Source organism: Cherax quadricarinatus, chromosome 20, assembly GCF_038502225.1.
Source record: "Cherax quadricarinatus isolate ZL_2023a chromosome 20, ASM3850222v1, whole genome shotgun sequence".
Lineage (NCBI taxonomy): Eukaryota > Metazoa > Arthropoda > Malacostraca > Decapoda > Parastacidae > Cherax > Cherax quadricarinatus.
In genome coordinates this window covers 37,303,572-37,318,246 of record NC_091311.1, presented here as the reverse complement: position 1 = coordinate 37,318,246, position 14,675 = coordinate 37,303,572, and the positions used below count along the sequence as shown (strand labels likewise).

At 41.2% G+C, this 14,675-nt stretch overlaps 1 protein-coding gene across 1 annotated transcript in view; it reads left to right on the top strand.

Moving 5' to 3' along the window:
* The first annotated feature begins 1,232 nt into the window (after positions 1-1,232).
* LOC128703823 (uncharacterized) overlaps positions 1,233-14,675 on the top strand; it is a 131,912-nt gene continuing 118,469 nt past the window's right edge. Inside the window, exon 1 of the mRNA XM_070086959.1 lies at positions 1,233-1,452. Within this exon, the coding sequence (XP_069943060.1) occupies positions 1,377-1,452 (76 nt within the window). The 5' untranslated portion in view covers positions 1,233-1,376. The remainder of the gene's footprint in view (positions 1,453-14,675) is intronic.

The following is a 14,675-nucleotide window of genomic DNA, read 5'->3' as shown; positions in this document are numbered from 1 at the left end:
ACCATCACCACCACCACCACTGCCACCGTTACCACCACCATCACCACCACCACCACCACTACCACCATTACCACCACCAGCACACCGGAACCAGCGTCACCAGCGGCAGACATCAGCGGTTTAGTTGAGCGTGGGCCAACGCTCTGTCAGCACGCGCGCGCGAGGCTCCTCCCTTCACGCTCACGCACGCGCGCACCCGCCGTAGCGCACCGCGTGGAGAGTGCGCAACCACGCGACCACTTGCTGTCATCCCACCGCCCCTGCTTGACGCATGGAAAGACGTACACGCACCCCTGAAGCAACATATTACGCAAGATTGAAACAATATTCAATGGAAGTGAGGGATGGATGAGGATATTTTGACGTAGACGCAGAGCTTAACGCAACAGGTCGAAGTTCGACGCAACAGGCCGAAGTTCGACGCAACAGGCCCAAGCTTGACGCAACGAACTTAAGTTAAATGGTGTGACAAATAGTGACACAAAGACAGTGCTAAGCTCATCTGATAACTGTCCGTGACACGTGATGTATCTATCGACGACACGTGATATATCTATCGACGGCATGTGTTATATCTATCAGTGAAACGTGTAATAACAAATTTATCCAATGGTATGTAAGTGTGTCTTTGTGTACTGACCTATCGGTGACACTGAGTTTCGAATCACGTCTCTTGTGTGAACTCAAGGCTCGTAGTATCGTCAGAGGGGAATTTAGTTCCTTGTAAGTGAAGGTTGGAATCCATTCGCTTCACATACAATGGTACATGCAAGAAACAGATAGACTGGAAAGTGGAGCAATATTGAACCTAGGATAAGGATGTACACTGGTTTAAAAGTAGTGAACCCATTATTAGTATAGAGTATGAACCTCTGTTGACTCTCTCCTCTGCCCCATCAATCCTACAATCATCACCACTACCCCAAGATAACAACACTCTCAGCCCCCCATCAGCAATTCATCCTCATTCTCAGCCTTGCCTTCTCCCCTCCTCCAACCACCGTCTCCCCATAACACCCCTCCCTTCCCTCTTTCTCTCCCTGCTGCAGCACTCGCTCCCCCAACCTCCCCAACCACCCCCCAACACCACCATTTCCACCCCAGACAAGACAACCCCACCGGCCAGGAAGTAGAATAAGCGAGTTTATATCCAGCCCTGAAATTACCATCACGGAACCACTGGAGCCCTGAAGTCGACAGTGTCTCCTGCAGGGATCAGGGAAGCCCTGAGACAGTGTCTCCTGCAGGGATCAGGGGAGTCCTGAGACAGTGTCTTCTGCAGGGATCAGGGGAGCCCTGAGACAGTGTTTCCTGCAGGGATCAGGGGAGCCTTGAATTCAACAGTGTCTCCTGCAGAGGTCAGGAGAGCCCTGAAGATGACAATGCCTTCTGCAGAAGCTGCGTCAGTAGCACTCACCACACTCTTCCTGCTGCTGCTGCTGCTTCACCCAGGTAAGGAACTCGGTAATTCATTATCTCAAGAACATCAGAAATAGAAACAGCACTGCAGGAGGCCTACGGTCCATGCTAGGCAGGTCATGCACGCATCCATCCATTCGCAGGCAGGTAAATGAGCTAAAATTAGTTGATGTGAGTTTAGGACACATTTTATTTTAACAGGAAACGTTTCGTCACGCGTGGTTTCTCCAGTCCCAGTACAGACAACTAAGAAGTCAGTGTATTTACAGCGCCATGAGCCAGGTGACCTGAGGCTAGGCTGTGTCTGCGTGCTGGGAATAATGGGAAGGCGCAATACCATGGCTGGAACAACTCACCATTAACTTGTACGTGGGAGAAGAACATTATAACGACGTTTCAGTCCAGGACGGGCCGAAACGTTGTCATAAGATTCTTGCGGGGGAGGGAAGAGGGTACATAGTGAATGGTAGGTGCTAACAGACGGTAAGTTGTGACTGTAGACTACCATGGTAAGTTGTGACTGTAGATTACCATGGTAAGTTGTGACTGTAGATTACCATGGTAAGTTGTGACTGTAGATTACCATGGTAAGTTGTGACTGTAGATTACCATGGTAAGTTGTGACTGTAGATTACCATGGTAAGTTGTGACTGTAGATTACCATGGTAAGTTGTGACTGTAGATTACCATGGTAAGTTGTGAATGTAGATTACCATGGTAAGTTGTGACTGTAGATTACCATGGTAAGTTGTGACTGTAGGAACTTCAGGCAAGAACTCCCGGGATCCTAACTCTTGGGGGCCCTCCCCTCACACCAAGACCCTCGGGGGACCTGTGGTCCTTAGGGACCCCTGCAGCCAGACTCATCTTGCCTCGCTCTCTCGCCTTGACACCTGGCCTTCAGCAACCAATTACCTGACGGCCACGTCGCCAGATATCATGACGGAGGTATGGTACTTGCCTGCCTTGCCTGTCAGGTAGGTAGATAGGTAGGGGAAGGGGGGCGGGAGGGGTGATGTGGTGGGTGTCAAGGGGGAGGGGGTAGTTGTGAGTGCTTTGAAGAGGGAGGGGGAGAAGGGGAGATCGGAGAGGGGAGAAGGGAGAGGGGAGAGGGGGGATTATGAAATCACTAGAGGCAAAACGGTTAATTCAATTAATAAGGTCCTGAACTTTTCAAGGATGTCTTTTCTTCCCTCAGTTTTGGGGAAGCAAATCTAGGGTGGCTTTAAAATCCTAGGGTGGCTTTAAGAACCTAAGTGAGCTTTATAAACCTATGGTAGTTTTAAAAACCTAGAGTGGTTTTATATACCAAGGTCGGCTCTAAACACCTAGAGTGGGTTTAAAAAACCTAGGGTAACTTTAAGAATTTAAGATAGCTTCAAACCCTGGGAGTAGCTCAAAAACCTAGGTTAGCTTTAAAATCCTGGGGTAGCTCTTAGAACCTACGGTAGCTTTAGAAAACCAGGGTAGCTCTAAAAACTTAGGGTGGCTTTAAAAAGCTAGGGTAGCTTTAAAATCCTGGGGTAGCTTTCAGAACCTACGGTAGCTTTAGAAACCTAGGGTAGTCTTAAGAACCTAGAGTAGTTTTAAGAACCTAGAGTAGCTTTAAAAACCTAAGGTAGCCTTAAGAACCTAGGGTAGCTTTAATAACCTAGGTAACTTTAAAAACCTAGGGTAGCATAAAAAACCTAAGGTATATTTATAAACCCAAAGTACCTTTAAAAACCTAGTATAGTTTTAAAACTTGGGGAACTTAAGAAACCTAGGGAAGCTTTAAAACCTATATTAGCTTAAAAAACCCAGGGTCGCTGCAAAACCCTAGTGTAACTTTAATAATCATGGGTAGCTTTTAAAGCCTAAAGAGCTTTGAACAACCTAGGAAAACTTTAAAATCCTACAGTAGCTTTAATAATCTAGTGTAGCTTTAAAAACCTAGAGTGGCTTTAAAAACCTAGAGTGGCTTTAAAAACCTAGAGTGGCTTTAAAAACCTAGAGTGGCTTTAAAAACCTAGAGTGGCTTTAAAAACCTAGAGTGGCTTTAAAAACCTAGAGTGGCTTTAAAAACCTAGAGTGGCTTTAAAAACCTAGGGTAACTTTAAAAACCTAGAGTCGCTTTAAAAACCTAGAGTCGCTTTAAAAACCTAGAGTCGCTTTAAAAACCTAGAGTCGCTTTAAAAACCTAGAGTCGCTTTAAAAACCTAGAGTCGCTTTAAAAACCTAGAGTCGCTTTAAAAACCTAGAGTCGCTTTAAAAACCTAGGGTAACTTTAAAAACCTAGAGTCGCTTTAAAAACCTAGAGTCGCTTTAAAAACCTAGAGTCGCTTTAAAAACCTAGAGTCGCTTTAAAAACCTAGAGTCGCTTTAAAAACCTAGAGTCGCTTTAAAAACCTAGAGTCGCTTTAAAAACCTAGAGTCGCGTTTAAAAACCTAGGGTAACTTTAAAAACCTAGAGTCGCTTTAAAAACCTAGAGTCGCTTTAAAAACCTAGAGTCGCTTTAAAAACCTAGAGTCGCTTTAAAAACCTAGAGTCGCTTTAAAAACCTAGAGTCGCTTTAAAAACCTAGAGTCGCTTTAAAAACCAAGGGTAACTTTAAAAACCTAGGGTAACTTTAAAAACCTAGGGTAACTTTAAAAACCTAGGGTAACTTTAAAAACCTAGGGTAACTTTAAAAACCTAGGGTAACTTTAAAAACCTAGAGTCGCTTTAAAAACCTAGAGTCGCTTTAAAAACCTAGGGTAACTTTAAAAACCTAGAGTCGCTTTAAAAACCTAGAGTCGCTTTAAAAACCTAGAGTCACTTTAAAAACCTAGAGTCGCTTTAAAAACCTAGAGTCGCTTTAAAAACCTAGAGTCGCTTTAAAAACCTAGAGTCGCTTTAAAAACCTAGGGTAACTTTAAAAACCTAGGGTAACTTTAAAAACCTAGAGTCGCTTTAAAAACCTAGGGTAACTTTAAAAACCTAGGGTAACTTTAAAAACCTAGAGTCGCTTTAAAAACCTAGAGTCGCTTTAAAAACCTAGGGTAACTTTAAAAACCTAGGGTAACTTTAAAAACCTAGAGTCGCTTTAAAAACCTAGGGTAACTTTAAAAACCTAGGGTAACTTTAAAAACCTAGGGTAACTTTAAAAACATAGGGTCGCTTTAAAAACCTAGGGTAACTTTAAAAACCTAGGGTAACTTTAAAAACCTAGGGTAACTTTAAAAACCTAGGGTAACTTTAAAAAGCTAGGGTAACTTTAAAAACCTAGGGTAACTTTAAAAACCTAGGGTCGCTTTAAAAACCTAGGGTAACTTTAAAAACCTAGGGTAACTTTAAAAACCTAGGGTAACTTTAAAAACCTAGGGTAACTTTAAAAACCTAGGGTAATTTTAAAAACCTAGAGTCGCTTTAAAAACCTAGGGTAACTTTAAAAACATAGGGTCGCTTTAAAAACCTAGGGTAACTTTAAAAACTTAGGATTGCTCTAAAAACCTAGGGTAACTTTAATATCTTCAGACTTCTTCTGTCGAATATAGGCGAATTTTAACGCTGGAGACAGTAGAATAAATAGTCTTGAGGTGATCAGTCCCTTACCATGCATTCGACTGGAGAAGCCAGTTGCACAGGCGAAACGTTGCAACCATGAAGACACTCGAGTGTAGAAAATGTCTTATGAGTGGTGGAGCAGTAGGCCCTCTGCAGTGCTAGTTCATACATGAGGAGTGTTACTGTGTTGAGGACTGTTGTGTTGCCTCTGTCTCCAGGCTCAGAAGTGTTGTGTGTTGATGATTGTTGTGTTGATTGTTGTTGTGTTGATGATTGTTGTTGTGTTGATTGTTGTTGTGTGTTGATGATTGTTGTTGTGTGTTGATGATTGTTGTTGTGTGCTGATGATTGTTGCTGTAGGTTGATGATTGTTGTTGTTTGTTGATTATTGTTGTTGAGTGTTGATGATTGCTGTTGTGTGTTGATGATTGTTGTTGTGTGTTGATGATTGTTGTTGTGTTGATTGTTGTTGTGTTGATGATTGTTGTGTGTTGATGATTGTTGTTGTGTTGATTGTTGTTGTGTTGATTGTTGTTGTGTGTTGATGATTGTTGTTGTGTGTTGATGATTGTTGTTGTGTGTTGATGATTGTTGTTGTGTTGATGATTGTTATGTTGATTGTTGTTGTGTGTTGATGATTGTTGTGTGTTGATGATTGTTGTTGTGTGTTGATTGCTGTTGTGTGTTGATTGTTGTTGTGTGTTGATGATTGTTGTTGTGTGTTGATGATTGTTGTTGTGTGTTGATTATTGTTGTGTGCTGATGATTGTTGCTGTAGGTTGATGATTGTTGTTTGTTGATTATTGTTGTTGTGTGTTGATGATTGTTGTTGTGTGTTGATTGTTGTTGTGTGTTGATTGTTGTTGTGTGTTGATGATTGTTGTTGTGTGTTGATTGCTGTTGTGTGTTGATGATTGTTGTTGTGTGTTGATTGTTGTTGTGTGTTGATTGTTGTTGTGTGTTGATGATTGTTGTTGTGTGTTGATGATTGTTGTTGTGTGTTGATGATTGTTGTTGTGTGTTGATGACTGTTGTTGTGTGTTGATGATTGTTGTTGTGTGTTGATGATTGTTGCTGTAGGTTGATGATTGTTGTTGTGTGTTGATTATTGTTGTTGTGTGTTGATGACTGTTGTTGTGTGTTGATGATTGTTGTTGTGTGTTGATGATTGTTGTTGTGTGTTGATGATTGTTGTTGTGTGTTGATGATTGTTGCTGTAGGTTGATGATTGTTGTTGTGTGTTGATTATTGTTGTTGTGTGTTGATGACTGTTGTTGTGTGTTGATGACTGTTGTTGTGTGTTGATGATTGTTGTGTGTTGATGATTGTTGCTGTAGGTTGATGATTGTTGTGTGTTGATTATTGTTGTTGTGTGTTGATTATTGTTGTTGTGTGTTGATGACTGTTGTTGTGTGTTGATGATTGTTGTTGTGTGCTGATGATTGTTGCTGTGTGTTGATGACTGTTGTTGTTTGTTGATGATTGTTGTTGTTTGTTGATGATTGTTGTTGTGTGTCGATGATTGTTGCTGTAGGTTGATGATTGTTGTGTGTTGATGATTGTTGTTCTTTGTTGATGATTGTTGTCGTGTGTTGATGATTATTGTTGTGTGTTGATGATTGTTGTTGTGTGTTGATGTTTGTTGTTGTGTTGATGATTGTTGTTGTGTGTTGATGATTGTTGTTGTGTGTTGATGACTGCTGTTGTGTGTTGATGATTGTTGTTGTGTGTTGATGACTGCTGTGTGTTGATGATTGTTGTTGTGTGTTGATGATTGTTGTTGTTTGTTGATGATTGTTGTGTGTTGATTATTGTTGTGTGTTGATTGTTGTGTGTCGATGATTGTTGTGTCGATGATTGTGTCGATGATTGTTGTGTGTTGATGTTGTGTATTGATGATTGTTGTGTGTGTTAATGATTGTGTTTGTGTGTTGATTGTTGTGTGTTGATTGTTGTTGTGTGTTGATGATTGTTGTTGTGTCGATGATTGTTGTTGTGTGTCGATGATTGTTGTGTGTTGATGATGCTGTGTATTGATGATTGTTGTGTGTATTAATGATTGTGTTTGTGTGTTGATTGTTGCTGTGTATTGATGATTGTTGTGTGTTAATGATTGTGTTTGTGTTGATTGTTGCTGTGTATTGATTGTTGTGTGTTAATGATTGTGTTTGTGTGCTGATGATGTGTATTGATTGTTGTGTGTTGATGATTGTTGTTGTTTGTTGATTGTTGTGTATTGATGATTGTGTGTATTGATTGTTGTGTGTTGATGATTGTTGTTGTGTGTTGATGATTGTTGTAGTGTTGATGATTGTTGTTGCGTGTTAATGATTGTGTGTGTTGATTGTTGTGTTGATTGTTGTTGTGTGTTGATTGTTGTTGTGTGTTGATGATTGTTGTGTGTTTGTTGTGTGTTGATGATTGTTGTTGTGTGTTGATGATTGTTGTTGTGTGTTGATTGTTTGTTGATGATTGTTGTGTGTTGATGATTATTGTTGTGTGTTGATGACTGTTGTTGTGTTGATGATTGTTGTTGTGTGTTGATGATTGTTGTTGTGTGTCGATGATTGTTGTTGTGTGTCGATGATTGTTGTTGTGTGTCGATGGTCGTTGTGTGTTGATGCTGTGTATTGATGATTTTGTGTGTGTTAATGATTGTGTTTGTGTGTTGATTGTTGCTGTGTATTGATGATTGTTGTGTGTGTTAATGATTGTGTTTGTGTGTTGATTGTTGCTGTGTATTGATGATTGTTGCTGTGTGTTGATTGTTGTGTATTGATGATTGTTGTGTGTGTTAATGATTGTGTTTGTGTGTTGATGTGTATTGATGATTGTGTGTTGATGATTGTTTGTTGATTGTTGTTGTGTATTGATGATTGTTGTGTGTGTTAATGATTGTGTTTGTGTGTTGATGTTGTGTATTGATGATTGTTGTGTGTTGATGATTGTTGTTTGTTGATTGTTGTTGTGTATTGATGATTGTGTGTATTGATGATTGTTGTTGTATTGATGATTGTTGTTGTATTGATTGTTGTGTGTTGATGATTGTTGTGTGTTGATGATTGTTGTAGTGTGTTGATTGTTGTGTGCTAATGATTGTTGTGTGTGTTGATTGTTGTGTGTTGATTGTTGTTGTGTGTTTATTGTTGTGTGTTGATGATTGTTGTGTGTTGATGATTGTGTGTTGATTGTTGTGTGTTGATTGCTGTGTGTGTTGATGATTGTTGTTGTGTGTTGATTGTTGTGTTGATTGTTGTGTGTGTTGATTGTTGTGTGTAGATGATTGATGACTGTCGCGTGTTGATTGTTGTGTGTTGATGACTGATGATTGCTGTTGTGTGTTGATGATTGTTGTTATGTGTTGATGATTGATGATTGTTGGATACGTTATAATTAACTCACTATAGCTCTAAACTCATAGGGCTAATATATAGCATCAACATAGGGAGTGGGAGATGATCAGGTTTTCATCCAAGGAATGGGAAAAGGGTAGTCACTCTTCCCTGGATCAAGAGCTCCATCGCTGGCATCAAAGTACCCCCTTCTCCCTCCATGAAGAGCCCCCCCCCCCTTCAATTAACACAATATTATAACCATGGGGAGCACTAAACCCGTAATATTATACAGGGCCTGTGGGGGGGGATGGAAAGTATTCAGGCTCAATTCAGGGAACTGGAGCACAGATCCAATTCCCTAGATCAAGAGCCCCTCACCAGCGTCAAGGAACCTCCCTTGAGGAGTCCAAGCAACACTGATCAGCTGACTTTAGCATCTCTGTTACCATGGCAACGCAGACACCTCGCTTCTCAATAATAATAATAATAATAATAATAATAATAATAATGACAGTAATAATAACGGTAACTATAATAATACTCACGACAGTAAAAATTATAATAGTAATAGTAATAATAATATTTATAATAACAACGGCAACAATAATAATAATAATTATAATTATTATTATATATAAATCATAGTAGGTTACTAAATACCATGAGAACCCCAGTGATTATCCTAGGTTATCGTAGATTGTCCAAGGATATCGTAGATTACCCTAGGTTATTGTAGATTATCCTAGTTTAACGTAAATTATCTTAGATTATCGTAGATTATCCTAGGCTATCGTAGATTATCCTGGGTTATCGTAAATTATCTTAGATTATCGTAGATTATCCTAGGCTATCGTAGATTATCCTGGGTTATCGTAGATTATCTTAGGTTATCCATATTGTATTACGTAAAATTATGGTAAGAGTTCCAAATTATTTATGAGATTTGAATAAAAACTTACGTTTTACCTACTTAATTAATTCCCTACTTATTTACTTGCTTACTTATTTACTTACCTACTTACTGACTTCTTGCTTAATTTGTATACGTGCTAACTTACTTAGATTTGCTTGCATACTTTACTTACTAGTGATGGCTGCCACCGCTGTAGGCCCTGCGTAAGTGATGGTGCGAAGATACGCCTCCCGCCACATAGCGTAACGGAAGTCAGACACGCTCTGGCGGAGACGCCAGCCGGTCGGTGGAAAGTGGGGTCGTGCCGACGCACCGTCATGACCACCCGCCCTTACCCGACCATCCATACGACCCGATATTGGAAAGACGGGTGATTTTAAAAAAGCCTCTGATATACCTGGTAGTCTACCCTGGGGCTCTTTTCCTCACCCAGACTGACGAACCTCCAGCAGAAACCGGTAGTTACCCGGTGCAGTCACTCGGACAGGCGATGAACAACCGTGCTTGCAGTTTCTTCGTGGTTACGTGTTATGCATGTTGAACGTAATGACGTACTTAATGAATGCCACACCCGACCAGCAGTGTATATGCAATGAGACGGCACCCACACTCTACTGTAACATGGCCCGACGTTTTATGCTTCTGCCTTGCCTCACAGAGAATTTTCCTCCTAACTGTTGCTAGTCTTGCAGCATTGCATAGCTCCTGACGACGAACAAAGAGTGTGAAAGATTCTGAGATAAAGATTTCCATCCTCATGTGGCTTGTTATGCATATCTCTCTATCACACACACACACACACACACACACACACACACACACACATATATATATATATATATATATATATATATATATATATATATATATATATATATATATCGTGCCGAATAGGTAAAACTTGCTATTTTGGCTTAAATAGCAACATTCTTCTTGCCGAATAAGGCAAGCGAAAATTTGTGTATGAAATAATTTCGCAAAAATTATTCTGAACCTAACGAAAGAAATATATTTCAATGTGTTTGCTTATTATTAAATTATTGTAAACTTATCTGAAATATATTTAACTGGATTATGCTGAATTAAATGGCGCTTGTTATAATAAGGTAAAGTTTTCTAGGGTCCTTTTGGTACGAAATTATTAATATTTACATTAACATTAATGAAAAAATGTCTTTAAACGTATAAGAGAAAATTTTAGAAATGACTTAATTTTAAACGAGCTCTTGCTAATTAACCAGTTTTTACCAATTGGGCATGACATTTTATATATATATATATATATATATATATATATATATATATATATATATATATATATATATATATATATATATATATATATATATATATATATATACAGAGAGAGAGAGAGTCGTGTACATATATTAAGAGTGACGTGAAAGTCACACATACAGTATTTACTGAAAATTAACTTTAATCCCTTTTTTTATAAACATTTGTGTTCATGATGTTATTGTTCAGGCTCTCTAGTGAGCTTAATTAATCGATAGAGGTTAATTAACCCAAAGAAATTAATTATGCGCAGATTTCCGTTCCAAGGAAGGTCAAGAAATAAGATTCTCCGTGATCAAGAGCCAATGAGAGTACCTGTAACAAGAGTCCTGGAGACACGAGCCATTGAGAACACTTGTAACAAGGGTGTTAAGAGTATCGGCCAGTGAGTGCGCTTACCAATGAGAGCGCTTGTAACAAGGATCCTACAGTATCAGCCAATGAGAGCCCTTGTAGCAAGAGGCCAGGGAGCCGCAAAGAAAACATAGAAACAAAAGCATCACGATTTAAATAACCCTTCGGAAGGCAACTGAAAGAATCTAAAACAAAGAACCGAATACAAGTATATTATTAATGACTTGAGACGTGTATGTTTCTGTGTATAAAATATCCAGTTTACTCAAAGGTCATTGCTATTGACCTTTTGAAGTCAAAGATTCTTGATACTGACCTTTAGCAATCAAAGCTAATTGCTATTGATCTTAGTGCTGACCTCTGCAGGTGAAAAACAGCTGCCACTGACCTCAGGGTGGTCAACGATCACTGAAATAGATGAGGTAGAGAAGGTAAACTCGATACACAAACTGCAGGATAGGTACAACATGGGTCCACGAGACAGGGAACTAGGAGATTCAGTCGTGTTTACTAAAGAGACTGACCAAAGCCACAGCTGAGTGAACACACACAAATCTCTGTCGAGCCTGAGAGACTGACCACCTTAAGAGTACTTTACTTCTGTCAAGACTGAGGGACTGATACATCAAGAGTACTTCTCCACCTATGTTAAGACTGAGGGACTGATACCTCAAGAGTACTTCTCCACCTATGTTAAGACTGAGGGACTGATACCTCAAGAGTACTTCTCCACCTATGTTAAGACTAAGGGACTGACCACCACAAAACCTCTTCAGTAACTGTTAAGTGTTTTGAAGTGGTGTGTCTATAAACGACATTATCATGCCTTGTCATAGTTGTGGAGAGGTGGAGGGGTGGAGAGGTGGAGAGGTGGAGAGGTGGAGGGGTGAGGATTGCAGGGTAAAAGCAAAGGAAATTGCACGAGGACGCTCACTGTGACGGTGTTGTCATGTGTCACACCCATGTGTCAGGTCACACCCATGTGTCATGTCACACCCATGTGTCATATGTCATACCCATGTGTCATATGTCACACCCATGTGTCATATGTCACACCCATGTGCCATGTATTACACCCATGTGCCATGTGTCACATCCGTGTATCGTGCAACACCCTTGTGTCATGTGTGTCACACTGGTGTATCGTGCCACACCTGTGTAATAGTCGTCAAATGCTAAAACATACTTAACACAGGATACACAAGGTGTGTGTTCTCACCTAATTGAACTCACCTAATTGTGGTTGCAGGGGTCGAGACTCAGCTCCTGGCCCCGCCTCTTCACTGACCGCTACTGGGTCCTCTCTCTCCCTGCTCCATGAGCTTTATCATACCTCGTCTTAAAACTATGTTTAGTTCCTGCCTCCACTACATCGCTTGCCAGACTATTCCACTTCCTAACAACTCTGTGGTTGAAGAAATACTTCCTAATATCCCTTTGACTCAGCTGAGTCTTCAGCTTCCAATTGTGACCCCTTGTATCTGTGTCCCATCTCTGGAACATTATGTCTCTGTCCACCTTGTCTATTCCACCCTGTATTTTGTATGTCGTTATCATGTCTTCCCTAACCCTTCTGTCCTCCAGTGTAGTCAGGCCGATTTCCCTTAACCCCTCTTTGTAGGACATTTCCCTTAGCTCTGGAACCAGCCTTGTTGCAAACCTTTGCACTTTCTCTAATTTCTTGACGTGTTTGATCAGATGTGGGTTCCAAACTGGTGCTGCGTACTCCAGTATGGGCCTGACGTACACAGTGTATAAAGTCTTGAACGAGTCCTTACTGAGGTACCGGAACGCTATTCTCAGGTTTGCCAAGCGCCCATATGCTGCAGCAGTTATCTGGTTAATGTGTGCTTCTGGCGACGTACTCGGTATTATACTCACCCCTAGATCTTTCTCCTTAAGTGAGGTTTGCAGTCTTTGGCCTCCTAGCCTATACTCTGTCTGTGGTCTTCTTTGCCCTTCTCCGATCTTCATGACTTCGCATTTGGCGGGGTTAAATTCTAGGAGCCAGTTTCTGGACCACACATCCAGCCTGTCCAGGTCTCTTTGTAGACCTGTCTGGTCCTCATCTGATTTAATTCTTCTCATCAACTTCACATCATCTGCAAACAGGGACACTTCTAAGTCTATCAAGCCTCCATCAATCCCTGCGCTGAATAATCCCACACAGGTTTACCGCTTCACGTGAACAGTAATGGAATACTGATGGATACCTCTCTCACCAACACACGTTAGCCTGACACAAAGCTTCAGTCGGGCATGAAGATTACCAGTGTCACGACAGTTATGTACACTGTGAACGTTCTCTCTCTCTTTCTCTCTCCACATATACACACAGCCAGGAGCTATGATTCGACCCCTGCAACCACATATAGGGGAGTACATATGTACGATGTACCAAGGGCAATGGGACCTGACAAGGTGTTACTATGAGTTTTGTGAGAGTGAGCAGAAACAGTGTCTCTACCACTCTACAAGTGAGTGGATACGGAACTGTTCCTAGAGATCTTATAGACAGCGAAAGTAGTCTCTGTATTTAAGGAGACAGGGAGGTAGCACTGAGTTACAGACCAGTGTCACTGACACGCATACCATTTAAAGTAATAGGGAAGATAGCAGGAGAGTGGTGGAACACTTAGAGGGAAGTGGTTTCTTAAACAGCAGTAACCAGCGGGGACCTAGAGACGGTAAATCTAATCTTATAAGTCTTAAACTCAAAGAGAAAGACCTGAGGGTGAGCATAGTGTGCAGCATATACCCAGAGGCTCACATCAGTTTAATAACCTTTACAACCAATGCTCGTCTGGCAAATCTATGATTAGCTTTCAGGAATCTTAACGAAGACTCACGGCCTTATATACAACGTATGTAAGATACATTTTAAAATATCCACCAACCAACTTGGAACCTGCACCTGATGAAGCCTATCAAGAAACTGGAGAAAGTGCAGAGATAAACAACGAGAATAGTCCCAGAGCTAAAGGAAATGAGGTATAAAGGCTACAGAAACGTATCCTCACGGTATTAAAGGACGGAAGACCCAGGAAAACATGATAGCAACATACAAAATAATCAGAGAACTTGATAGGGTGGACAGGGATACAATCAGACAGGATGCAGCTACACAAGGTCACAATCAGAATAGTTAAATACACACAGAAGTCATAAGCATGTCAGCAAGTATTTTTTTATTTTCAAAGTCAGAATGGCATGTACGAGGCAGGCTGCATGCATAGTCTTAAGAGAAGGTACGGCTGGACCCACGAGAACAGTAGGGAGTGAATCCAGCAAACAGTAAGTAGAGACGCGGGACCAGGAGCTAAGACTTGATACCTTTTTACCAAAATTATGGAAGCACGCATAGGTAAATATATATATATACACATCCACCCATACACACACCACACACACACTCACCCCACTCTCACCCCACTCACCCCACACTTACTCCACACTCACCCCACACTCACCTAACACTCACCTCACACGCACCCACACTCACCGCACACTCACCCACAATCACCCACACTCACCCCACACTCACACTCACCCCACACTCACACTCCCCCCACTCACACTCACCTAACACTCACCCCACACTCACACACACCCCACACACACACTCACCCCACACTCACACTCACCCCACACCCACACTCACCCCACACTCACACTCACCCAACACTCACACTCACCCTACACTCACACTCACCCCACACTCACACTCACCCCACACTCACACTCACCCCACACTCACACACACCCCACACTCACCCCACACTCACCTCACACCCACACTCGCCCCACACACACACACACACACACCCCACAC